At 41.8% G+C, this 26,038-nt stretch overlaps 1 protein-coding gene across 2 annotated transcripts in view; it reads right to left on the bottom strand.

The window, feature by feature from the left end:
* The window catches only part of ADAM22 (ADAM metallopeptidase domain 22), a 135,084-nt gene that overhangs the window by 42,526 nt on the left and 66,520 nt on the right, over positions 1-26,038 (bottom strand). For both annotated transcript variants that reach the window (XM_044425179.1, XM_044425180.1), the window contains exons 5-15: positions 25,038-25,120; positions 20,466-20,529; positions 20,036-20,105; positions 16,739-16,809; positions 15,688-15,762; positions 10,394-10,465; positions 9,490-9,656; positions 7,525-7,609; positions 5,713-5,803; positions 4,269-4,320; positions 1,733-1,832 (exon numbers count right to left, since the gene is read on the bottom strand). In XM_044425179.1, coding sequence (XP_044281114.1) covers positions 1,733-1,832; positions 4,269-4,320; positions 5,713-5,803; positions 7,525-7,609; positions 9,490-9,656; positions 10,394-10,465; positions 15,688-15,762; positions 16,739-16,809; positions 20,036-20,105; positions 20,466-20,529; positions 25,038-25,120 — 930 coding nt within the window. The remainder of the gene's footprint in view (positions 1-1,732; positions 1,833-4,268; positions 4,321-5,712; positions 5,804-7,524; positions 7,610-9,489; positions 9,657-10,393; positions 10,466-15,687; positions 15,763-16,738; positions 16,810-20,035; positions 20,106-20,465; positions 20,530-25,037; positions 25,121-26,038) is intronic.

Raw genomic sequence — 26,038 nt, 5'->3', positions numbered from 1 at the left:
ACAGCATACTCTTGGCAGCCTAAAAGAAAGCAATGATGCACAGGGTGCTTCCAGATGAGGCTTTTTATTACATAGCTGCCCTCCCTCACTCATGGAATCGTACAGGTGGTCTGGATGTTGTCAGTTTCCACTTGCAGGCCTCCTTTGTTTTCCCACTGCTTCCTCCATCTCTTCTTCATTCTTCAAGGAGTCTGTTAAGGAGGGGGAAGTGGAATAGGTGCAAAAGTTCTTTTGGCTGGCAGGTGGTGGAAGTGTTTGGATAGCACGGTCCAGCATACTTTCCCATTACTAATAACCAGTTGTATGAATGCAGCCATACAGAGTAATTAGCCTCACTCATGTGATGTATCCATGTTACTTAGCTTGAATCCAATACCTGAAATTAGGTGTAGGAGAAAGTGGAAAATCAGCATTTGTTCTCATGTTGTCTCTGACTGATGAGACCCAATGAATGAAAGCTCTCCAAAATGCCCTATCCATGACATCCCTGCTTCGCTGTTCTAAATTCAAGGCTGTAGCTTCCTTTGTGGAGTCAATATCGCTCTTCTTTGGCCTTCGTTTCCTTCTTCTGCCTTCAATTTCCCCAGGATGATTATCTCCTCCAGTTCAGTCTTGCCTTTTCGAGATGTGTCTCCAGTATGACTACCTCAGTTCTGTCATTTTTGCTTCTAGGGAAAGCTCTGCCTTGATTTGATCTACGGTCCACTTGTTCATCTTCCTGTCAATCCAGGCTATTAGCAAAGTTCTCCCTCAGCACCATGCTTCAAATGTATCCATTTTCTTCCTGCCAGACTTCTTCACTGTCCAACTTCCACACCTATACATAGGTCAGGAATACCGTCACGTGAATGATCTTGGCCTTAGTCTCCACTGCAATATCCTTACATTTGATTATCTGCACTGCTTCCTTCATTGCTGCCCTTCCCAGTCTCAACCATCTTCAAATTTCTTAGCTGCAGTCTCCCTTTGAATTGATGACTGAGCAGATGCACACAAAGAGAACGTGGGAAACCAGCACAGGTGTAGCATAATGCACTTACGGTTTGAAAAGTTTAAGAAATGAGAGGGTAATGTGGTACCTGTGAGTACCTGAATGCCCTGTACGGCTCTCTCGGAACCCACTAGCATGCCTTACCCTTTTCATTGAGCTTAATTCCAAAAATGCCTCAGCTGCAGCTGGGATCTTTCCAAGACTGCTGCACTCTTTATGTTCGATTAATGACTCTGGGCCAAAGATGAGGCTGAGCAACATTTTTAAAAACTGCAGAACGTGGATGACTGCAAGCCATTGGTTTCCTTTGCTATAGATCCAGACACCAACACAATGAAGTGGGGAAAGAAAAAGCCTCTCCTGTCTTTCCATCTGATAAGTAGAAGGGAGGCTAGTGAATACCAGGGATAAGCGAGAGGAGTATTTTGGGGCTCAGCCCATTCTCTGCCTTGCCTTTACTCTTTTGAGTCAACTAGGTGTCCATTGCGATAAGCCATACCTCCCATGGCTAACATTTTGCTGCGGTGCCCATGGAAAATTTCTTAAATGCCCAAATGTACTGATGGCCCAAAAAGGTTTGCCTAAGCTTAACCCTGAATAAGTGGCACATAACAAGAATCACTGCACCACCTTCCATTTGCTTCCTGGCAAGCCTTTCAGCACCATGGCTGTGATTCCGAGCTAAGAATCTGAGCAGAGCAATAGAAAACATCACTGTTCGCAGTATCAAAATACCATTACCTTGGAAGGCTCATTGAAAAGGCAGGCACCACCTCCATTATTTAAAAATTCATGATACTCTTCAATATCACATTTGGAGAACTTGTTTGGAAGGTAATAGCTGTGATAAAGAGGGAAGCGGGTTATTTCATGACCCTCAAGGACTTCTGCAGGACTGAAGAGTCACTTTTTGCCAGTCATTTTATTAAGCTATTTTACAACTCATTAAAAGAACAAGAAGAATCTTATCAAAATGACTCACACTTTCTGGGGCAATATCCTAAATAATTTAATTAAAATTCCCTTTCTCTGGCTTCTGTTATTCATATTTGCAAACTATCTGGAGCATGGGAGAAACATTATTAAGCTGGAACAGGATACAGCTGGGACTCTTAGAGTGGTTTTGCTCACTTCTAACAGTGCACAGAACAGCAGATGTTCCTTGCATTTTAGTTTAAAATGCCATCAAGAAAATAAACAGTCATAGTACATAAGAAAAAGATCTTGGATCATTAGTGGAGCAGAAAAAATGTGTGAGGTCTGAATTTGGCCTACATGAGGTTTGAATTTAGTTTATATTATGCATATGCTTCACAGAGATTGATTAGCCTGGAGGAATACTTCATGTTTTAATGTTAAACATGCAGTTGATGCTTTCATTTATAAGTCTCGTAGCTCAGAGGAAAATAGGCTAAGTTCAGTTTAACCCTTTACTTGTTGTTAAGCAATATGAAGTCAACTATATTGATACACAGTTACCTCTATGATCTATTTTCAGATTCCTAATCAGTAGGATCTGAACTAGTTCAGATTTTACATCTTATTTGGCAAACTATGTTGAACTAGGAAGAGCTCTTCAAAAATATCCTCCTCCTATTCCATTAGTCAAATGCCAAATGCAAGGCGAACGCAGCTGCCAAAGGCCTAGAGGACACCCTGATGTCCCCAGCAGAGTGCCATCAGCACTTACCTTGGTGCTTGCCAGGCTCCTTGCCCCAGCTGTTTTTACTTTCTTAAGATTATTTTTTAAATATTCCCTTTTTAACACTCCAGCATCACTTCCATGTGGGTTCAAAAGAAGAGTTTTGCATTTGGGAACAACAGACTCCAGCTCTGCCTTGCACTCACGCTCTCTTTTAGTCTCATCAGTTTGCTTTAGGAAAGGAGCTTTTAGTGACCTAGTTAATAGCCCGGTGTACCTTGGTGGCTGGTTTATGAATGAACCAATACTTATGGCAGCCACTTGTGAAACCATACACAAGTGGTATATGGTTTTTGGTCCTGTGGGCAAAGGACCAAATCAAAACTGTAAATGCATCACCAACCCAAAATGCTTGGAGACACCTGATCCACCTAGTGTAGCTTCCTGCACTGGAGAAGCACATGCATTCTCCTCTTCTTCCCTGCCTGGTGGCTGTCACAGCCAGATGGTGGTTCAAGCCCAAGCATGGAGCTTAAGTCAGCTTAAGTCATCCACAGCTTAAGTCAAGAGTTCTGGTCCAAGGCACAAACCTGGAGAGCTCCAAGAGGCACTCAAGCTGTGGATGCACAGATGGACGAGTGTAGGCTCAGGAGTGAAGGACGGAGGGTGAAAAGGGATGCAACTGGCTAGCACTGCCTCCACTAGAAGGAGCATCTTGTGGTTGAAGGAGTCCTGCTGGTGGTTTGCGGGGGCTTGGCTCCAACAGTGCAGAGAGACCACGGCTCAGACTAGGGTGCTCCAACTCCTTAAGCTGGGGAGGTGCTGCCCCACTGATGGCGGCACTGGGCCTTCTGCAGGAATGGGGTAATCTAGGGTAGCAGTTTATTTGAAATTTATTTACTTATTTAAAACTTTCATATGCTGTCCTTTATGTATAACATCTCAGGACAGTTGAGTGTAAGATATCACTGAGCTGTCACAGCTATTAGTTGTCACCAGGCCGATCTTCTCCAAGCCCCTTTAAAATCATGTAGAGGAAGATGAACCATGTCGGACCCTGTGTCTCCCTTTAGCAGTTTGGTAATCGTTGAGCTATTTCTATCCTTGGCTTGAATCCAGATTTAAGAGCACAAATCCAGACTAGCAGAAGCAGTCTGCCCCTTCCACCGTAGCCGCTCCAAACCCTGTAAAGAGCTACATGGAATGTCAAGGGGACCTTGACAATGTGCCATGGAGGCAGAGGGGGATTGTGGGAATTCCTGGGGCACCTTCCTTGAGAGGAGCTTTGCTCACAGAAGGTGTCTTTACCCAATTTCCAGTAACACCCTTTTTCCTCTAGTAGCAGGCTGCCCTTTTCAGTAGCGTCTTCCAACCCTCTGTGTAGGAATGTTGGGATGCTGAAGGAGGATTTGCTGTGATGAATAAGGGATGGGAAAGTCTGCTTCTGCTGCCCCAGTTACATGCACCCAAATCAGGATCTAACCCACGATGCCTCAGTCCACGCAACATTAAATGACTGGATGCCAGTTTAGCAAAATGCTTTACATTTTCTGTTAGTGATGAGTGGGTGGCTCTTTCTGATGCTGTGATAATTACATTTTCACTGCACAGAAGCTTTTCCAAAGAAATACTTACCCCGTGTCTCCCATTATGCATCCAGACCATGTATCCTCACACTTGCACTCACCTAAAATAAACCATCCTTTGTTTGATATTTTAAATCATCATTATCAATAGAAGAAAACAATCATGGACAAAACAGTGAGTGAGGACCTAAGCATAAATAAGAATAGATTGGTAATTGCATAAAAGGAAACTTCCAAAAGTGAAGAAAAACCCACAATTCTAAAATATATAAATGCAAAAGTACTGCCATATTAATTTCCAGAGGAGTACTGATTAGTTTGCCTTGCAGTTAAAGATGCTAGAACAGTGATCCCCACAGTGGGTGGTACCAGCCCTCTGGGGGCAGTGGAAAGATCGAGGGGGTGGTTGGTTGTTTTAAATTTGCAGTAGAGCAATAGACCTAATACAAAGAAAGAGGAGTGGGGGCACTGGGGTTGTTGCTCAAGAGGAAAGGGGGCAGCAGCCCAAAGAAGTCTGGGGACCACTGTGCTAGTAGATTTGCTGTCGCTCTATAATGCCAGCATTAATGAGTTCAGGCATACATCATCCTTATTTAGGGGCAGGGGCAGGAAGAGCCAATATATATAACTGGATAAATATCTGATTGCAAGGAAGACTTGTCTAATGCATACAGAAGAGAATAGAAACACTAACATGCACAGATACCAATGGAGCAACATGGCTGGCTGCAGTTTTGAAGTTTCATTTTGGAGGTGTGGCCACAGGGGATGGTTAGGAAAAGTGCCCACACTTCAGCATTGGCTGCTACCCCACTGCTGGCTACAGGGGCACTGCCTGGATATGCACTGGCCGTCTCTATTAGGTTGGCAGGCACAAGGAGTAGTGCCTTTTCACCGGCGGCCCCACCCTTCTAGAATATCCTACTATGGGATGCCCAGGTGCTCCCTCCCATCCGCTTTTAAATGGATAGATATATGCCTGTTTTTATTTTATACATTTAAATCTTTTACTGCTGGTGTTATTGAAATGGTTTGTGACACTGCCACTTAACTATATTATGACACTGCCCCCTTTCCGCCTGGCGCCATCATTATTTGTTTTTCGGCACCAGGCTAAGACCTTTTTATTTAAAACTTATTTTAAGTGTTAATTTATTATGTAGGATTTAAAAAATTTTTAAGCCAAGATGCACCGGATTTCAATATTTTTAGTGTATAACTTTGTTTTTGCATAATTTTGTATGTTTTTGTTTTTGTTGTGAGCTGCCCCGAGGCTTTGTTGCGATGGGGGCGGCATAGAAATGTTTTAAATAAATAAATATATTGTGCATCTTCATTCTTTTACCATTTTACATATTAAAAGTGGCATGTAAAAAAAGTGGTATAAAAGCTTAAACAATATCTGAAAGTTTTTCAAATACTTTAAAGAAGCAAAGAACTAATTGTTCTGCCTGAAAAAACAATTTAAAAGAAAAACAATCCGGACTCCTTACCACTCTGCAGTTTTCTCTTGTCTGAAAAAATACCAAGATTGTGAGCTAAAGACTGTGCCAATGTAACGGACATTAAATCCGGCTTTCCAAACTGAAAAAAAAAGACAGCAATTGCTTTACAAAGAAAGTACACACATTTAATAAAATTTAAAATAATGGTCCTAAAGCAAAAGCCAGTACTTGTACTGAAGCAAGCTTATGGCATCCATTCTCCAGGCTAAACTTTGCTGCTATCTATTGTCATGGAGCAGATGCTGAGCACCTCCAAGCTCAGAGGCTGCTAAGCATCCAGAGCAAGGTGTGAGGCACGGCTGCGGCAACCTCTAGCACCTCCACACCTGGCACCCTGCATTTCATCTGGACGGCTGTTTTTAGCCATCCAAATTGAGGGGGAAGGTAGGAGACTGGGGCACCAGCTGGAACTGGCACAACCATGTAGCCCCAGCCCCTTCCCCTCCCTGGCACTTCCCCTTTCCCTCTCAGAAGCACTGTTGTGATGCTGGTGGGGGGGGCAGCTGGTGCATTTCTTTCTGAGCCTGCTGGAAGGAGGCAGGCAGGTCTTAATCTTGGTGGAGGCAAAGCACTAAGATCATCTTGATGCTCAGACTCGGAAAGGTCCCCCCAGACAGCATCAGGAGGCCACAGGATGGCACCCACTGAAAGCACTTCTGAGCATGGGCTAAATGGCAGCTATAATGAGCAAGCTGTGAAACGGAAGTAGCAGGACAGGTTACATACATGACATTTGTCCAGAGATGTAAAGATCAAGGGAAAAATCCTAGGAAAAATAGGCAGAAAACCAGAAAAACATGGAAATTCTTTCTCCTTGTTTTTTCTGTTTCTTTTATTATTGTTATTTCAGGGGAAATTATTTTTCCCCCAGATCCGTTCCAAGCCTTCACAGCTTCCCTTTTCTATATGATTACATCTGGTGTGCCAGATTTTGAAATAAGGATGGTGTCACTATGTGGGGTGCAACCTGGACTGGAGTCTTGGCATGTGGGGAAGCGGGGTTTCATCCTTCCCCCTTGCTCAGTATCAGTCTAAGTGAGGGAGCTCAACAAATGCTACTTGCAATAAAAGAAAATCTCCATATGGTACCTATGCCATTAGGCACACTAATTCCAATAAAGAATGAATGGAGGCAAAAATTTAAAGACTCTGACAACACAGTCCTAGTCCAGTTCTCCTCTCACTTCAAGCCAGCTCCACCACACCAGATCTGATCCCATGCCAAATTTTGTTTCCAAGAAAATTTGTAGACAGTTTTAGGATCCGTGGGAGTGACAAGAGAGAACTTCAGCAACATTCCTTGTATTATCGGTAGTCAAAGACAGCAGTACAACAAAGCCAGATCCTTTCTGGGAAAGCCCCGGGCTTTCTGAACTTAGGAAATGGGGTGTAAAAGAAGAGCCCACTTCTCTGTAAATGAGGAGGAGCAGTCAAGCTAGTTTTCCTTGTAACCATCCCTAAAACAAGTCATGGAACTTCCAGCTCAAGAGGATTGGATGCCCGTCTGAACGCTCTTCTGAAAGAGGTTCTTTAAGTTCAGGACTAGTACTTGAGGCTTTCCCAAGGTATGGTCCCCAAATATCCTGGTAAGGCACCTGGAGGAAAACCGGTGCATTTCCCATCCCCATCCCCCAATTCCCTGGAAGATTCTTATGCACAATGGAAAGAAATCTTGGCTCTTTAAACATAGAAGCCCACATGGCATTGTTTCATTGGAGCAGAACTAGAGATAGTTTTGAGAAATGATGCTGCAGCAGGATGCACCTGTCATATTGTCTCTCTAGAGTTTCGTAGACCTACCTCATTCACACCGCCACCTTTCAGGAGTGAGCAAATGCCACCAATGTAGGCTGCCCCACTGCGACTGCTCTGAAACTGACTCCCCCTTTAAAACACACACACAGAGAAATAACAATGAGAAAAACAAGCAGTACTTTGAGAACTATATTTTTTTTTCTTGACAGAAACAGGGCCACTCATGACAGAAGGAGTTTTACAGTAACCTCACAGGAGATAAAAGATACATCTGCCTGGGCACCCTTCCACTCTGCAGATTCAGAACTTCAGTGATAAGGCCAAAAACCGTGGGAAGCAATAGCCTAAAAAGCAGAGCATTGTGGGTTTGACACAGCTTATTTCTGTATGGTCTGGATTCTATATGTGACATGTTATGGGGACTAGTAGAGATCAATAAGATGACCTGCAGAGATGCAACACCACTTGTAGGAATCAGATTATTTGAAAGGAGCACCTAAACCCTGGCAAAACCTCAACTGACAGGATGAGAGAGATCCTACCTTAAGTTGTAGGTCAATTAAGACAAACAAGAGAAGTCTAAATATGATGCCTCTTTTACCCCCTTGGAACATAAGGCACAAGAATATTAGAACAGAACCAAGATCAGCCTGGTCCAGGTATATGGAGATGGGTCTGGTTAATTTAAGGTCTTACCAACATCTCCGAAGTCGCTCCCAAAAGCCTGTGACAAGGGTTGCTTTGGGTGAAGACGGAAGTAGCATTTTAAATGTGGTCAAAGAACTTTGAAAACACAGTCACTGCCTTGAAAACAAATACTTCGGAATACAGTAAATGTGTGTTCAAATTACTTTTGTTATTCTTTTGTTTCTGTCTTAAAATTTCTTAAAAGAACAGCAGTGGCAAGTTGTCACAACAACCTAAGGTGAAAGGCGATGCTGACAGACATTTGGTTTAGTCACATATAAAGCCCTGCATAAATCATAGTCCAATTTTAAGAATAAAAAGGGTATGTGAGAGGAGCAAAGCCTTCCCTGTGCCCACCACTCACCTCCCCATAGTGTCTTCCTCCAAATACTTTTCCACTAGGCAAGCTCACTTCCAGTATCAAGGAGCTTAGCTGAGGAGAAAGAAAAGCATCTGGGAGAACATCTGGCAGAAGGGAGGTAAGCCATGGGCAGGGAGGCACCCACTTACCCCTTTCACCCTACCAATCAGAGACACATGTACCATTTTGTGAATTACTGGAGTATAGCCAGACTTAAACAAACTGGTCTGCGGGTCTATGGGTTGTCCTCAGAAATAGCTTAGAGGTGAAATCAAAGGACTTTTTGGATTACTCCAAAATACACTGTAGTCAATATTGGTTACTCAAATGGATATTATAGAAACTACTCTTTGGGCTCAATTGATTAAGAGGCCCACAAATTTCTCACTGACTAGTCATAAAGAAAATAAAGGTGTATTCATTCATTTCCAGTCTAGTATATTTTGGTCAAGTCAATTACAAGTGTACAATGCCTGCATTCCGATGTAATGTGAAACTATACTTTACCATTAGAAGAACAAAACTTGGACTCATAAATTCCCCTGCTTCTCCAGCACAGTTATGAAAGGAAGATCAAAAGCTATTTGCTTCTTTTTTAACTAGCCTCAGGCACCTGTTACATCTAGGCAAACTGCAGTTAATTGTAACAATAACTTAGGAAAACTAACCAACTTCAGTTGTGATCTATGATCCTGGTTTATTTGCTTAAACCATAGTTCAGATTAACCATAGATCCTGATTTAGACAGAATAATAAACATAGTTAAATGAAAATGGAAGCAAAAGCTTTTGATCTTTCAACAGCGCCAGAGGAGTAGGGAAATAAGACCATGATATTAAAGCAGAAGAACATAACACTAAGCTTAAATCAACAGAGCACTATATTATCTAGTACAAGCAAGGGTACTTGCAATTCAGACTGCACCACCCCAAATGGTAACAAAATAATACGAAATTACGTACGAAAAAAGGTGAACCGCATCACTTTTCTCTTTGATAAAATCTCGCCTATATTTCATAAACTCACGCAGAGTCACCAGTGGGTTTTCAGATATGGTGAACTTGTTATCTGTACCCCAGGTTTCCATGGCAACCAAGACTATCCTGGTGTTCAGTTGTTCTTGATAGATCTAGCGCATTACAAAAATGAACAATCATCAAGTTTGGTTTTTTTTAGAAAAAAGAAGATGTAGCTAAGGAGATATTGAACATAAAAAACATTACTTGATGAAGGATAATTCTCATCTCTTTTATGACAGAATAATGGCATAATCCTTTGGCCTTCTCACATCATCTGAGAGGCCCTTAGAGTCTTCAGATTTCCAGCACCATGATGCTTTAGTCTCTGGGCTTGGGCCCTGATATCCAAGCCCTGCCCTTCTCACAGCCTACACAGAAAGAACAGCACTCCTTCCCTGTCTGAATGCAGAAAAGCACCTCAGAGAGGAGAGAAAGGAGCTTGCTGGTGAGGAGGGGAGGAGAGGGGGCCATCCAGATATGCCAGTTCCTGGCATCCCAACCTCTTTCCCTCCTGCTCCATAGTGCTTTATCTAGATGGCTGTACATATAGGATAAGGATGACAGGATTTCATCCAAAAATACCATTTCTCTTTCTAAATGGAATATACTTCAAACTCATGGAAGCTTTGATTCAACAAGTTTAAACACAAGTGCAATTTTAAATATATTAATGGTGCACGGAGATAACTGGGACTTCTACTTGCTAGTCATCCATGCTCAATTGTCAGACTAAACTGACACTGATGAAGAAATACACTACTGCTATCTTACCCCATGACCTGAAATTACTACCTTTGTGATAAGGTGGACAATACATCCAAGACAACAGCTTGTGAATTATACTTACTGTATCTGCCATGTTCACAACCGATTTCACAAAGCTGTTTGTGTGGCCAACTGATAAACGGTGCTTTTTCAACTGAGAAACAAAAGAGAGACAAATGCTGAACATATTCCTGCAACACAATTCAGCAATGACTTTATCAAAGGCTTGCTTTGCTCAACACTTCAGAAAAATGGATTCCTGGCAATCTATTTAAACACTAGCATTGTTTTTCTTAATTCAATATGGCAGCATGAAGGTTGAAGTATCAACTGATAGAAAGAACCTTCTGCAAAGGTGATAGGCAACTATTGCTTTGTTAGCAAGATTAGCAGCTTGATCCTGTATCTTACTGAGTCAGCTTGTATGTCTATAGGATGGGGATTGTACCAAAGGCAATGCCACTTCAATGTTTCAAAATTTGACTTCACTGCTGTGGAGTCTTTCATGCTTATTTGACAGTGCAACTGTCACAACACAACTTTGTTTAAAGGCCAATATGGCATAGATAGTTGAAATACCATACCCTGGAATTGTGAGTATGATATTCCATGGATTCACACCGGTTAATATCTAAGCTGTATTTATATCTACAATTAGTTACCTTAGACAACAGCAATCAAACCTTTTACTAATCTAGTCTATTTTAAAGGATGATGCTCTTTATCAACACTCCACTCTGCCTATTGGGTTCAATTCAAAGTGCTAGTTTTGACCTATCAAATCAAGGTTAACCTTCTTACATATCTGCTAAGATTGTCTCCCTCCACCAAGAGTGATTGGCTTTTGACTATCTCCTTTTAAACATTATAACTAGCCTTGGCATACTTTTAACATACTTAAAATGGATGTCTCAAAGACACCAGCAGTGTATGCTGTTACTTTCCACGTAGGATTTTGTCACAGTGAAAGCAGATTGTACAGCAGAGAAATCACTTAAGTTCTACTTGCAAACTTTCTAAGACTCAATTGGCAAAGACTACATGTCAAGGAATGTGACAAAAAGTTATGCAGAGTTTCCTGTTTTCTATTTAACACTTACGATGGGCCAGCATATATTCTAAAGCTTCTATTGACTTAGGGGTGGGGCTTTTTTTGGAAAGTTCTCAGCATCAGTGATGTACTGTTGCTTGGACTCCAAGGGTCTAAACACCTGGGCCATTTGAATGGAAGTAATGCCAATATTATCTACCATCCCTGACAACTTTCCCTGTTCCCTCTGAAGGCGCAAAATGGATTTTCCCAGACACATTATGTAGCCATGAGCTATCCTTGTTGTAAGGAAACGTTTTCGGGGTGCCTCGGACTTGAATAGATAATACCAACCCACCAGTTTTATAAAAGAAGCATAACACAGAAAGGAGGATCTTCTGCTGCCTGCCTTTTGAGACTCTCCTCAGTGATGAGGCTACTGAGACTGTCATGATGAGTGCCTGCAACTCCAAATTCAATCTCTACTGCTGCTCAGAAACATAAAGAAAAGGATTTAGGGTCCATTTATAACCAGAAGATTCTAAATCTCCCATGGCTGCTACCCTCTTTCTGCAAAACTTGAGGAACTTCTTGTGTGCCTGACAGGCCTGGAATGATGTGTTCAGCACATGTGTTCAGCGTAATGCTAAATGCAATGCCTGAATATAAACAATCATTGCCACTTAATTCTGTATTTTCTTTTTCTTACAAGAGCTGAGCTGGGCTGCCAAGGAGAGGTTAATTTGGAGGGCATTCTTTCATAGGGTCAACAAAAGTCGGAGATGACTTGATGGCACATAACAGCAAATGTCTAGGATTGCACTGTTTGTCATTTTATGTTTTCTAGATCCTTGAGCATTGTTAGAAAAAGGCAATAAAGAAATTATTGAAATAATTTATGGTATGTTAAGGTAAGGGGTATTTTCCAACATGTCATTTCACATCCTGAATCTGTGCGTGCTTTTTAGTGGCGCTGATTCAAATGGTGTTCAGCTCTCCCTGGCAGCTGCTTCAGATTTGGAATATGGCAAAAAAAAAACAAAAAAAAAACCAGCCACTGAACATTCAGAAGTGCATGTGTGTTTTGCTTTTGGCAGTAAACCTACACTTGCAACCATTATGAAGAGCATATTGTTGGCAACCTCCAGTTTGGAGAATTGTGAAAAGAAATGCAAGAAGAAACAAATAATCTCAAAATGTGTTCAGTAAAAAGCGATGACCTTCTTTTCTGCAACTTGAGATGAAAATAATCAATAACCTCTTAGCAGAAAGAGACATCTTATGTAAGAATGTGGATTCTCTCTATATAAATAAATAATTTCCAAGGGTCTAACTTAAATAGACAACTCGCCCCTCACGGAAAAGGAGCAGAGCTGTTTCAGAGCAAAAAGTGAGACTGATGTATGGGAAGCTTTCTGTGGGGTTTAGGACAAGGGTACTGAACCTCTTCCAGTCCAAAAGGGTTCGGGCCAGAATAGCAGAATGTTTTATCCTACAGCTCTTATGGCAAATAGCTAAACCACTGCATGGCAGTGGTTCCACTCCTAACTGGCCGGCTGATTCCCGATGGTGGTGCTGGGGCACTATAGCTCTGCGCCATGGCAGCTTTGCCATGGAGTTCCACAGGGCTCTATTTTGTCCCCCATGCTATTTAACTTCTACATGAAACCGCTGGGAGAGGTCATCAGGATGTTTGGGCTGTGGAGTCATCAGTATGCTGATAACTCCCAGCTCTACCTCTCATTTATATCTGCTCCAGGTGAGGCGGTAGCTGTACTGAACCCGTGCCTGGCCAAGGTAATGGGCTGGATGAGGGCCAATAAACTGAGCCTCAATCCAGATAAGACGGAAGTCCTGTTGGTGGGCAGTGCGGGTCTCCAAGTAGGTGATTTGGACCCAGTTCTGGATGGCGTAGCACTCCCTCTAAAGGACAGGGTCCACAGCTTGGGAGTACTCCTTGACCCAGAGCTGTCACTGGAGTTCCAGGTGGCGGCGGTGGCAAGGAGTGCTTTCCTACAACTTCGACTGATCCATCAGCTGTGTCCTTACCTGGATGAGCACTCCCTAGCAACAGTGATACACGCTCTGGTAACTTCCTGCTTGGATTACTGCAACGCACTCTACGTGGGGTTGTCCTTGAAAACAGTCTGGATATTGCAACTGGTACAGAATAGAGCTGCCAGGCTGCTGACGGGGACCAGCCACTACTCCCACATAACGCCGGTCCTCTACCAGCTCCACTGGCTTCCAGTTGAAGTCCGGGCCCAAGGAGTTGGTTTTGACCTATAAAGCCCTAAATGACTTGGGACCAGGATACCTGAAGGAACGTCTCCTTCCTTATATGCCCTCATGCCCCTTAAGATCTATGGGAGAAGCCCTACTCTGGGAACCCTCTGTAAGCAAGGGGGAAAGGTCACCAACTTGGAGTAGGGCCTTCTCTGCTGTGGCACCCAGACTCTGGAATGTACTCCCTAGAAAGGTACGCCTGGTGCCAAGTTTACAAAAGCTTTTAATAAAATAAATAAATGAATGAATAAACCTTACAAGTAGCATTTCAACATTTTAGAATACGGAAAGTACAGCTGAGAGACTGAGAAACCATCATGGGTAGAGAAAAAGAGCAAAGGCATGAGAAGGGTCACAGCTATCTGAGAAATGCTGGAAGGTCAGAACTGGCTGCGAGGAAGTCTGGAATGGTCCCCGGGCCTGAAAGTCTGCACACAAGTGGCAGCTCCTTAAATCCCTTCTGAATCTCACTGAATTAAGCTGGATAACCAGTGAGAAGTGTAGAGGATTATGGCCTCAAGGCTTTTTAATTAATTTGAATAAATCCTGCCTGAAATAGACAGAACACCTCCCTTCCAGTTTTTAATTCTTCTGTGGAATTGCCCTGATTCCACTTTCGGCCCTGTCTCCTGATTAAAATGGGGGATTTCTATAGCTGGTTTCAGGACTGGACACACAGGCATTCCTTTAAATTTGATTCCACCACCACTCCCATTTATGAAAAAGATGCTCACAAGCAGTCACACACATTAAGACTTTGATGCCGCTGCAGGGAGGACCTGCAGCTCTCACGCATTACCGGCCGCCCAGCTGGAGTCACCAGGTGAGCAGACAACTTGGTAGCTTTATGGCTCCCTAGTGAAGGTTCTCAGACAGAGCATGGGAACCAGTTCACCTTGGAAAAGGAGGGAATCATTTTAATACTGGGGTGGGGGAGCAGGTTGAGAGAGAGTTCCTTGACCCAGCCAGGTTAAATGAACAGACCTAATAAGAAATGTCCAGTATCCCACAGGTCTCTCCTTGTCTCTTTCCATCTCCAGAAGATCCAGATGAAACTTTAGAAGCATACTTCTTTGACTGAACCTTAACAGGTTACAGAACAGTATAAATCAAAGTAGCATTCTCTCTTTCACCCATGGAAGCATCTGCCCATATAAAGAGTTGAATCTAAACTGAATTTCTCCCTCCCCTCCCCTTAAGAAACCTTCTGACTGCCTTCAGGTGGCTCTTGCTGCTTGAGGGATAGGAGGCAGGGACACTGGGCACATTATAATTAGCCTGCTCACTTTGCCTGTCCATCTCCTGACTGGGTCAAGGACCTTTGCCACCTCCCTCCCAGCTCTGATACGTCTCTCTCCTTTTGCAAGACTGACTGCTTCTCATCTTCTGCCTGAGAATCTTCACTAGAAACCTTGAAACTGCCGGACCATCTGCCTACCTGGACCCTCCCAAGTCGTCCTAAGAATCAAATGACTATCTGAGCAGACCATAATGTGTGAGAGCTGGAAGCCTCTCTACGGGGATAGACCTGCTCCTGACATTGCCATTACACTTCCAGTTCCTCTTGGCTGTCTGAGGAAACTGAATCTGTGTGAGAATGTCTTGTCCACGGCATCCTTCACGAACCTGGTGTCTTCTGTGTGTGATGGATTGCAATTCCCAGTCAGCATAAGCCATCTGGTCAATTACTGTACCCCACAGGATGCAGGAAATCCAAGGCGAGAGCTTTCCTGACTGAGAGATTTCTGACCTCTGATCTCAAATTGGTGGATTAAGTTGCATAGTTAAATATACAATTCAAGAAAGAATCAAGACGAAATGGTATATATAATGTAACCGCCCCCACCACCTCATCTTATATAATTACGGGCCATTCTTCTATACTTAGGTATTCTGTTGAAAAAAACCAGGCACCGCCACTGAGAGCACCCAGAGTTGCTTGGATGACATCCGCTGTACAATCAGAATCATTTTGCAATAAGTACTTTAATATTAATCTGTTGCAAAGGTATGCATGCATTATTGATTAGCTTAGAAAGGCCCAGCTTGTAAAACCTCACCATTAGATGATCATTAACAATCATTAGCTCAACATATTTTGTTTCCTTTTCAAATTTGCTTGCATTCTGATGGACCTGCAGAAAGAGAAGGATGAGGTACGTGTTGAAAGCAGCAAGTAGCAAAACATCTAATTCTCAGATCCAGACTCCTGTATTCCCCTCCTTGTGTCCTCATTTTAGAAATACTTAAAAAGAATACTAGACACTTAATTAGCAACAGAATGTATGTCATGCCTTCCAGTGTTTGTCCGATATAAACAAATTGACAATCTCATTCTAATTTGCTTATTCTAACATAATGGGGCAATATTACAATACAATATTGATAGCTGTCTGACCTCAATAAAAAAATGTGAAATTATTTATTCCACAGAACTTCTAGAGAACTTCTGTTCTACAGAAGTATGGATAACAAACAGCTTTCACACTGAGGCTGATAATTTACAAACCCTATGCCTAACCAGGTGAATTTTTTCCTTCTTTAGAGAATCTCTGTTTGCTAGAAGTCTGAAAAGCCAAATACTTTATCTATGGATATTTTTGTAGTGCACCTCTTTCTACTCTAACAGATGCATAAATCAGCATCTGTCTCTGTTTACCTACAGTTTTCCCATCAGAACCATTTGGAACAATCATTATGTCAGGAAGCTCAGCCCCAGTTAGGCAGCACAGGGGTTGCTGAGAAGATCTTGCAAGCTGAAGATAGATGGAGGCCTTTTCTATAGATGCACTTGTCATCAAGGATTATACCACACAAAGGAGGAAGATATAAACATGAAGTCTGCAGGTCACAGTGGGCCATCGTTTGTTAAACTGTGGCTGTGCACGTTCTCATCACCCGGATGACCCTGCTGCAGCCAGGCTGAACTAGACAGCCCCAGGAGTCTCCATCCGCAAAATAATGCACCGGGAAGTGAGGATTTTCTCCAAGTTTGGAAGCTGTCTGTCTTCAAGGATATAGTCAACAGAACTGCATTTGAACAATAAATGTGCATGCATATATATGTATCTGTGAATGTTTATCTCTAAATGTCAGCATACGGGGACATACCTGCCTTTTTCTTCTTTTATGACTTGGTTTCACAATGAACTTCTGTGATGTGGCATTCATGTGCCAGAATTCTAAAGAGAACACACATTCAAATCAATCTACCGGTGGCTTATATACCTATTTCATATAACCCAACGTACCTCACAGGGCTGTTATAGTTATGAAGATAAAATGGAGCTATATAAGCCACCTTGTCTTCCCCATGAGAGGAAAAGAGGCAGGATAGAAATATAAGATGATGATGAAGATGCAGCAGCAGCACAGGATGTTTCAACAGCAGAAAACAGGTGTAAGAGCACAGAGAACAGCTGAACAAAAAGGTCTTTTACCCTAAAGACGCAACATGAAAGCGACCTTGGTATGCTGCACCCTTTAAAATGTTTTTCCACACAAATTGTGCCCCTAGCCATCAACACATGAGAAAGTGATCTATATATTCAAAAGGTATATACAAATAAAATATGCGAGATACTTGATTACATAAACCCATCAATTTTAACAAGTCTCTTGAATCAAAGAACTTAAAGATTTCAGGACTCAGATATTGAGGTAAGCAATCTATCAGAATGCAATCTAAAATGTTGTCATGAGTGATCTTCAATATTCAATAATGACATTCTTTAATCTGTGTGCAATTTAAGTAAGAAAAACACCCACACGTCTTTTGAGGACATTTGACTATTCCCCAGCATGGAAAAATTCCCCACAATCAGAAATGCATCTGGGTGTCAAAAGTAGTACACTGAAACACAAAACCTTACAAAAATCTCCAACTGCCAAGGAAATTAGGAAAAACCTAAGTCCTCAGGTAAAGCATCTGAGTGTGAGAGCCCTTACAATGAAGCATTTCAACCTCAGTAACAAACTGTCAGCACACAAGCAAAGCAAAGCACCCATGCAAGTTTAATTATCCCCACACTGACTGGAAAAAATGGATGCCCTAGTTATGACAAAACCAAGGCCAACAATAAAGAATTCTTAAATATATCTGTTGCAAGAAACCAGTAGGGAGGTAGTTGAATGGCTGGATGAAAATACAGTTAAAGGAGTGCAAAAGGGAGAAAACCAACCTGAATATAATATGATGAAGCCTCTACCAGCTTAAGTTATTATTGCTGATGCAGAGTATAAATTAATGTGAGGTATGACCAGCCCCTCCTAGAAAAAAATGTTTTCAGTGTAATAAGCAGCTCTTCGTTCTGCTGATGACAATGGCACATCTTTCTGAGCAAGTCTGTGGAGGACTGCAGCTTTGGCCAGAGGTGTCCAAAGCACAATTAAATCAGTATTTTAATAAGAACAGGTAAACAGTCTTAGGGTGCAATCCTAGACTTGGCTGGCTGGGGCATGGTTTGAGTTGCAGGATTTTTCTCTGCCTAAACATGCATAGAACTGCATCTTTAATGATAAAAATAAAAGTCAGAACCAGAAGCAGCATAAACGCCTGCTTGACAAACATTCCAGTACTTTACCACAGGCAAAAATTTCCCTATCAGAAAGAATGCAAACAAATTTTGCCATGAAAACTAGAAGCATATCATCACCCACTATTGCTGAACCTTCCCTAGCAGAGACATATGTATAACAGAAAAGCCATTCCTCTGTCTCTATAATATTAAAATCTTTTCTGAGTAGAGAAGAATGACAGCTTTTATGTAACAAATAATGCCTTTCATACACAAAAAATCCCATTTCTGAATTCTTCAAGATACAACTTTAGTTCTATCATGTTTTTAATGTTTCTGAACACACACACTTCAGAACTTAACATTTTATAAATGTTTTAAATTTTAAATCATAACATTCCCCCTGCAAGCATATTCACAGGTACTGAAATGGGTCAAGAGGACAATGGCATAAATGTCTTCATGTTTAAAAAAAAGATCAAAACTCAAAGCACAATAAGTAGATTTGTAAAGTATTATACTTGTGAATATTTATATTTATATGTGTGTGTATATATATATATATTTATATTTTTTATATTTTTATTTATTTTATATTGTTAACTTTAATTTTATATTGTTATTTTTGTATTTTATTGTATTTTATTGTGTTGTAAGCCGCCCCGAGGCTTCGGCAAGGGGCGGCATAGAAATGTTTTAATAAATAAATAAATAAATAAATAATAAATAATGCTTATTGTTTTTAAGCATTTATGTATAGCCTTTAAGGACTATATGGCAATAACTCTGGGTAGAAGTGCCTGACTTCAAAAAAGAGCCACCAAAGGGCAATTCTAGGGATTCCAAGGGTACCTCTCTTGGTGCCCTCCAGGCTCCTTGCCCCTCCTGTTTTTTATAGTATTTCTTAAGATTTCTGATATATATATATATATATATATATATATATATATATATATAACTGAGGCACTGGCATTCTGCAGAGCAAATGCTATCCCTGAGCACCATCTGTATTTGTGTTCCAAAGCGTGGTTTTCTATTTTGGAGCCCGGACCTCCATTTCTGCCTTTCAGTTTGGTTGTTGGGCAAATCACTTTTAATTTCAGCAATTTGAAATGAGTGTTTCGGCATTTTGCGAGAGACACAAGACATTCTCTCAAGACTCCAAATGTGCCCCTTGGCTCCAAAAACTGACAGTGCAATGGTTGGAATGCCCAACTAAGCCCAGAGAGAAGCAAGTTCGGGTCCTCATTCAGTTATGAATGGCCCTAGGTGTCCTTCAGCCAGTCCCACACAGGTGACGCTCAGGATTATTATGAAGAGAAAAGGGGAGAAATGATATGTGGTACTCTCTGTACCTTGAAAAACAGTGAGATAAAAATGGAACACATACACTTTAGAAAACCCTCTGGAAATTCTCTTTCTAATCACCCTGCAAATTTATAATAACTGCCTGCAGCCATTATAGCTACAGACTCCTTGCTGGCTGCACCTACTTTTGACCCTTCAAGACATGAAGTCATTATTGGCGCAATCCTACAGTACATGTGCTTAGAGAACAAAAAGTACGAGAGAAGCATGCCTGAATGGGCATGACTGGCTAAAGAATGCTGGGAGTTGTAGAATATTTTTTCTGTCTCATCATGCATACAACTGTGCCTGCCTTAACTATTCACAGTCTTAAAAGCCTATAGGTGTCCTTTGAAGGCAGAATGTAGAGGAGGAGAGCAGCTGTCTGCTTTCCATTTCCCAGTCCTATAGTTATGCTAGGAAATTTCTTCAGTTTTTAAGTTATAAACTACATCAAAAGCCACAAGTGATTTATGACAGCATAAATGCAGCCATGAAGACCAACGTGTGTGTGTGTGTGTGTGTGTGTTTAAAAAACACTTACCAGATGGAAGATCATCCAGAGAAAATTCAAATAATCTGGATTTGTAGACAGAGTGTGACTGGGTTTCTTCCTGAAATAAGGAACATCTAAATTTAGCATATTAATACAAAATAAACTCCCTCAGAATTTTACCCTAGCACTATAGGGTGTATTAAATGTTGTGTTCAGGAGATGAGCAACAAATTAATGGAAAGTTTAAAGCTTGTTCCATATAAATCCCGGAAATTAGTTTTTATATATGTAGGGGAATGAATGAAGATTAAATTTTAATCTCATTCCTATTTCTGATGAAGTATTCTTGCAAGTCAAAATCTCAGCTGGAACTTACATAAGGATTGCCAAATTGTTTACTAAAGATGTGAAGAACAGTGTTTGTGGGTACTGTACATGTTACTTGCATCACATAAATAGCAATTGAAATCTTACTTACATGTGAATTGTACTTTTCTTCTGGCTCAATAACATACGTGTGATTCCCATCATAGAACATGCCACTGTTAGAAACAGGACAAATATCAGATCCATATACCAAAAAATAGCTATGGGTGCAATCTATAGATTAGACAGGAGAAAGTTCTGCATCTTCCAGCATGCCGCCGCAGGGAGCCCTAAGGATTTCTCATGCATGAATTGGCTAGCCCTGTTCCCTAGAGACTGACATGTATGCCGGCCATGGGGAGTTTCTGCACCTCTCTTTGTGAGCACATTCCTCTTGAAGTGTATGCTATTAATATAGGATGTATTAAACCAGAATTTTTGCCATTCTTCCCTACAAAGCATGTGCAGCAATAGTATTTAGACTATTCTTTGAACAAAATGATTTGCAACCCTCAGCTTGATTACACAGAACTATATACCAGTGCTGCAATGCCCACTGTTTGCCACCAGTGGGCAGCAAAAATGGTAAACCAATAAGAATGCCTTGCTTGTTCTTTGCACTGTTGTATCGTCTTTTTATTAACATCGTAATAACTACAGCTAAGAAGCCCTGTCACTAAGAATCCCTTTCCTTTCCTTTCCTTTCCTTTCCTTTCCTTTCCTTTCCTTTCCTTTCCTTTCTCAGTACATGTTTTGTGTATGATGCGAACTAAATTGCTACATCTGCAGTAACTGATGTTCCACAGACTTGGCTTTCACCATAGCTACATGTGATACAATGATGTAGCCAAATCCCACAAAATCGGTGGAGAAAACCAAAGTTTGGTTGGTCATCTCAAAAGTCTCGAGGGGATGTATCTGAGAAACCCTTTCCTAAATGTTTACATTTCCAAAATATATAATATACAACTGCAACATTATTATTTTCAGCTATAGCATGTGCAAGATAACATAAAATGTAGATTTGATTGTGTGATAGTGATTCATTGATTGTAGATTTGGCTGTGATAGTGATTCATCAGCTTAAGATACAGTTTACTAAAACTTGACTGAACATTAGAAGAAACGCCTTGGTAGTAAGAGGTATTTGACAATGGAATCAGTTAGAAATCTGCAGCAGGTTCAAGTGAGTTTGACATTCTATGAACCTGACTCCTGGATTCCACAGCAAACACATTTTTTTCTGAGTTATGTACATTCTGTGGAGTTGCAGACTTAATTTTCTTTTACTTTATATGGTGATCTGCACAAGTATACACTTGCACAAGTGCAGATTTTCAAACATACACAGTTCTTGTATGCTAGGGAGGTAGCAGAATGCCACCACACTTTCTGGCATGCTCACTTCCCCACATGCATCATACACCATCCAATATTTCATCACCAGTGCAAGTTTTCCCACTGATTGGCCCCCATCACCACCCCATCAGCCCCCCGTCACTGCATCACCGCCTTGTCACATCCCGTCCCTGCTCATGTTCCGCCCACCCCCATTGTTGTGGCCTCCCATCCCTCACCCCATTGGCATCACCCATACTTTTCAAAGAGTCGTGTCAGCTGCTCTGGCAGGACAGCTCTTTGGCAAGCCAGTCACAGGCAGGCCCAAACGCCTGGCGCTGATGTCCTCAGAGGTCACTGAAGCTCCTGGAACGACCCTCTCAAAGGCCGGGCTCTGAGGAAGGTCCATCACAGCCAGCCATCCTGAGAAGTGCAGTTCTGCTGAAACCTCCCCGCCCCGCCCCAGCCAGAGGGTGGGGCTGCTCCAGAGAGTGGGGCCGGGGAGTTGTGACAGCTTCCACCCACTCCATGGCATTCATGAGAAGACAAGCCCTGTGATACCCTTCCATCAATGCCAAGCCATTCCTAAAATGTCAAAAGCTGGGGACATCAAAAGCTCTTCACTGCTTTATAAACTGAGTGTGCTTGTGTATGAATATTCTAATGGCCAAAAAAGAGAAAGGAAGGGATGTATATGCAAACGCATGTCTGCTTCAGATGCAGACTGATCAGGCTGAAGAAAGCACTGAACATTAAAGCCAAAGTTATACCATAACTTGGAAGGTTTCTTTGTGAATCATCAGCCATCAAGCTAGGATCAGCAAAGGGCCATGAGCAGTCTCTCCCTTCATCCAGTTAGCAAACAAGGATCGCAAATAATGGGCCGAGAGCCAATTCTTTACTGTTAAAGGAAGCCGTGCAGCTCAGCCCTGGAGAATACATTAAAATGAACCTATTTTTAGGCAGGTGCTCTCTGCCGAACGTAAGTTCAGCACGTAACCTGACACACTCCATGTCTGGATTATTGGAGAAAACAGAAAGAAAAAGGGCAAATGTTCATGCAAATAGTATGCGATAGGGCAGGGGAAAGCCACAAACCAAATATATATACACATCCCAGCTTGAGAAACATATGCATAATCTGAAAATGTATTTAGAAAAGCGATGCTGAAATTATGGAACCGTCAATCGATACAAAACCCAGAAGATAAGTGCAACCCTTTCAGGGAAACTGGATGATGACAAAGAATCTTGAAATAAGTGCATCTATTTATAGCAGTCCAACTTGCTACATGACCTTAGAAGCAATGCATTGCCAGGGTGAGCCCTCAGCTCTGATGTCCTATCTTGGATGGTATAAATATAAATGAACAGGTAAACAATACTTTGCACTTAGAATGTTCAAAATATATTATATACACTATTTCCATAAACTTGATGAGTTCATGACTGAGGTGAGATCTGAACCAGAGATTTCCAGGTTTGTACAACAAACTGTTTAGCCACTCTATAATTTACAATCCAGTTCTATAACCTGCTATACTTGGTGGTGGAAAACAGCCTAAAGCACAGGGGTCCTCCTGCCAGAACTGCCATGATATAAACCATTTCAGACTTGGCATTTAAAGCCACTACCTCAGGCTGGTTCAGACAATCTTCCCAACTATGGTTTGGATCATTACAACAGGGCAACAGGCTTTGGTTGACTGCTCTGGGTGGTTAGGACAAATCATGGCTTGCCTCATGGTTTAGAAACCGTGATTTAAAATAGATTTCCAGTTCTGGTTTGGAAGCAAACAATGTTTTGTGCAAACCAGGAAGTGGTACAAGAGGAAAAGAAGGCATCCATGCATCTGAGGCTCATTGCCAGTTCTCTAAACCATGTATGTATGTATGTATGTATGTATGTATGTATGTATTTATTTATTTATTAAATGCTTTTATATGCCATTCTAGTATATAAAAATCTCAGGACGGCATACAATATTTAAAAGAACAATTAAAACCACAACAATTTTTAATAAATAGATTAAAACAGAATAATATATAAGACAAAATAGTAAATCACAAAACAAAACAAGAGCGACTGAACGTTAACAGTTGTTGATTTTAAAATACCATTTAAATGAAAAGGTTTCGACCTGGTGCCAAAAAGAGTATAAGCTCTTATAAACCATGTATAAATCATGATTTATATAAACCATGATTTATATGAGGTTGGGCAACATGCAGCCTTCACTGGACTTCACCAAGGCACCCTGCGGCCCAAAACAAGCCTGCATCTGGGGCACCTTTTTACACTTTAGTGCTCCAGAACATCTCCACTCTGGATACCATTTTTAAAAAATTCTTTAACTAGCATTATTATGCCTAGATGAATACCTTGTGCCCAGATCTTGGAGGGAGGCTATGGGGACAGAACTCGCCCACTGGACCTCCTGAAGTTGCCCAACCCGGTTAGACTATTTCATTTGCAACAACCTGCAGAATTCATCTGTTGGAACAAATCCCAGATTCACAATCAGTTCCTCTATGATGTGACCAAAGTTGTGGGAACAGGTGAGCATCATATTCTAGCAGCCCAGGAAGCTGCCTTGTATTGAGTCCACCTAGCCCAGGACTGCTGTTTGGTCCATCCAGCCCTGACTAACAGGAGCTTTCTGGAGTTTAAAGGTCTGATTCTTTCCTACTCCTACCTGGAGAAGTAAGGACTGAGCTTTGGATCTTCCACCTGTAAAATATGTGCTTTATCCCATGCTACAGGCTTTCCAGTCTCATTGCACTGGAATAGTTGGCAGAACTGCTGCTATTCTCTCTGCAGGCACAAGAACTATTGCACTGGGACTTACTCCTGCGTAGACTTGCCTGAACTGAGCTATATTTTATATGGAAGGCTGGAAAATACACACATACACACATTTACACAGGTTCCATGTACCCAGGAGAAATCTGGCATGGCTCCATTCTGGTCTGGCACTCAGTCCCAGTTGCTAAGAATTCATCTGGTCCTGCTTGCTTTGCCCACTGCTGGAATGCCGCACCCCTCCACAGGCATGCTTCCAAACCCTTCCCAAATTGAAATGTGGTCCCTAGACCACGTTGCAACAGCCCTGACTGAATGTACACTAGGTTATCTGATATCTAAATTAGCTTAACCACCATCAACTTAAGAGTGTGGGACCATTCATTCAGCAACCAAACTACAATACAAGTATTTTTGGTTTGCTCTAACTTCTCTTCAAAAATAGTGGCCAACATTCCAGAAGAAATCTGAATTAAAAGATCACAATTATTCACTGAAGAAATCTGCATCCATCTGTATATAAAACATCTCAGAACAACTTACTGAAGTCCATGACATGTTGACAGAGCAACAAAGGATGGTGAATTCCCTCGGATGCGGCCTTGGTAGTAACAGTGTTCTCCTCCCTGCAGTTGGAAACAGAGTTTGTGAGCTCATGTCACATACATCATTTTGCAAACAAGCCAGGGGTTAGATTACCAAACCAACTGGATGAATTAAACAGCTGTTACAACTCTCCAGAGGCTTTACTACATTTTCTGATGCAATAGATAAAACATTTTTCATTTTATGCAGTGATGCTACAGATGGGTCTGAAGTAAGTAGTCTGCGGGCACCGGTCATCACTGTTTGCTCACATTTGCATTAAGGCATGACTGTCCATGTGAACCTGACATGTGAACATCCATATTTTCCAAATTACGGACAAATATACAACCAGCTGTTTGGAAACCATGCTAGTTCAGAGAGCTGGTGCCAGACTGTTGACTCGGATGATTAGTGGGATCCCAAAACTGCTTTGCTGAAAGACCTTCACTGCCCCCCAGACTGTTTCCAGGCACAATTCGGCATGCTGGAGATGAACTACGAAGCCCTGTATGGACTGGCCCCAAGTGATCTGAATATTATTGCATATTATACAACTACTTCATCATCATCATCAACAACAGCAAGCTACTTTTAAGTAGAATCCTGTAGCAAGGGCACCACAGCTGTTCTCCAAAGTGTCTATAACCAAGCAATATACAATGATAATACCTCATGACTGTATGCTGGGTGTAGGTGGCTGGCCCAAAGCACTCAGAGAGCTTCGAGACCAAGTGGGGACGTAAACCTGGATCTCCCAGTCCCAGTGCAACATGCTAATCCTTACACCACACTGGCTCTCGCTGAGCTGCACTATTCTCTCACCACTGGGAGAACACAAGTATGATCCATGTTTGCACTGAATCTGCCCAAGCAAAACAGCCTTTTTTCCACCCAGATAGTCCTTTAACGAGGGAGGCCTGGGTTCAAACCTCCAATTAGCCAGCATGCTAACTAGC

This window comes from Varanus komodoensis, unplaced genomic scaffold, assembly GCF_004798865.1.
Source record: "Varanus komodoensis strain SLA01 unplaced genomic scaffold, ASM479886v1 scaffold15, whole genome shotgun sequence".
NCBI classification, from domain to species: domain Eukaryota; kingdom Metazoa; phylum Chordata; class Lepidosauria; order Squamata; family Varanidae; genus Varanus; species Varanus komodoensis.
The sequence above is the reverse complement of the archived record's forward strand: the minus strand, read 5'-3'. Positions and strand labels throughout refer to the sequence as shown.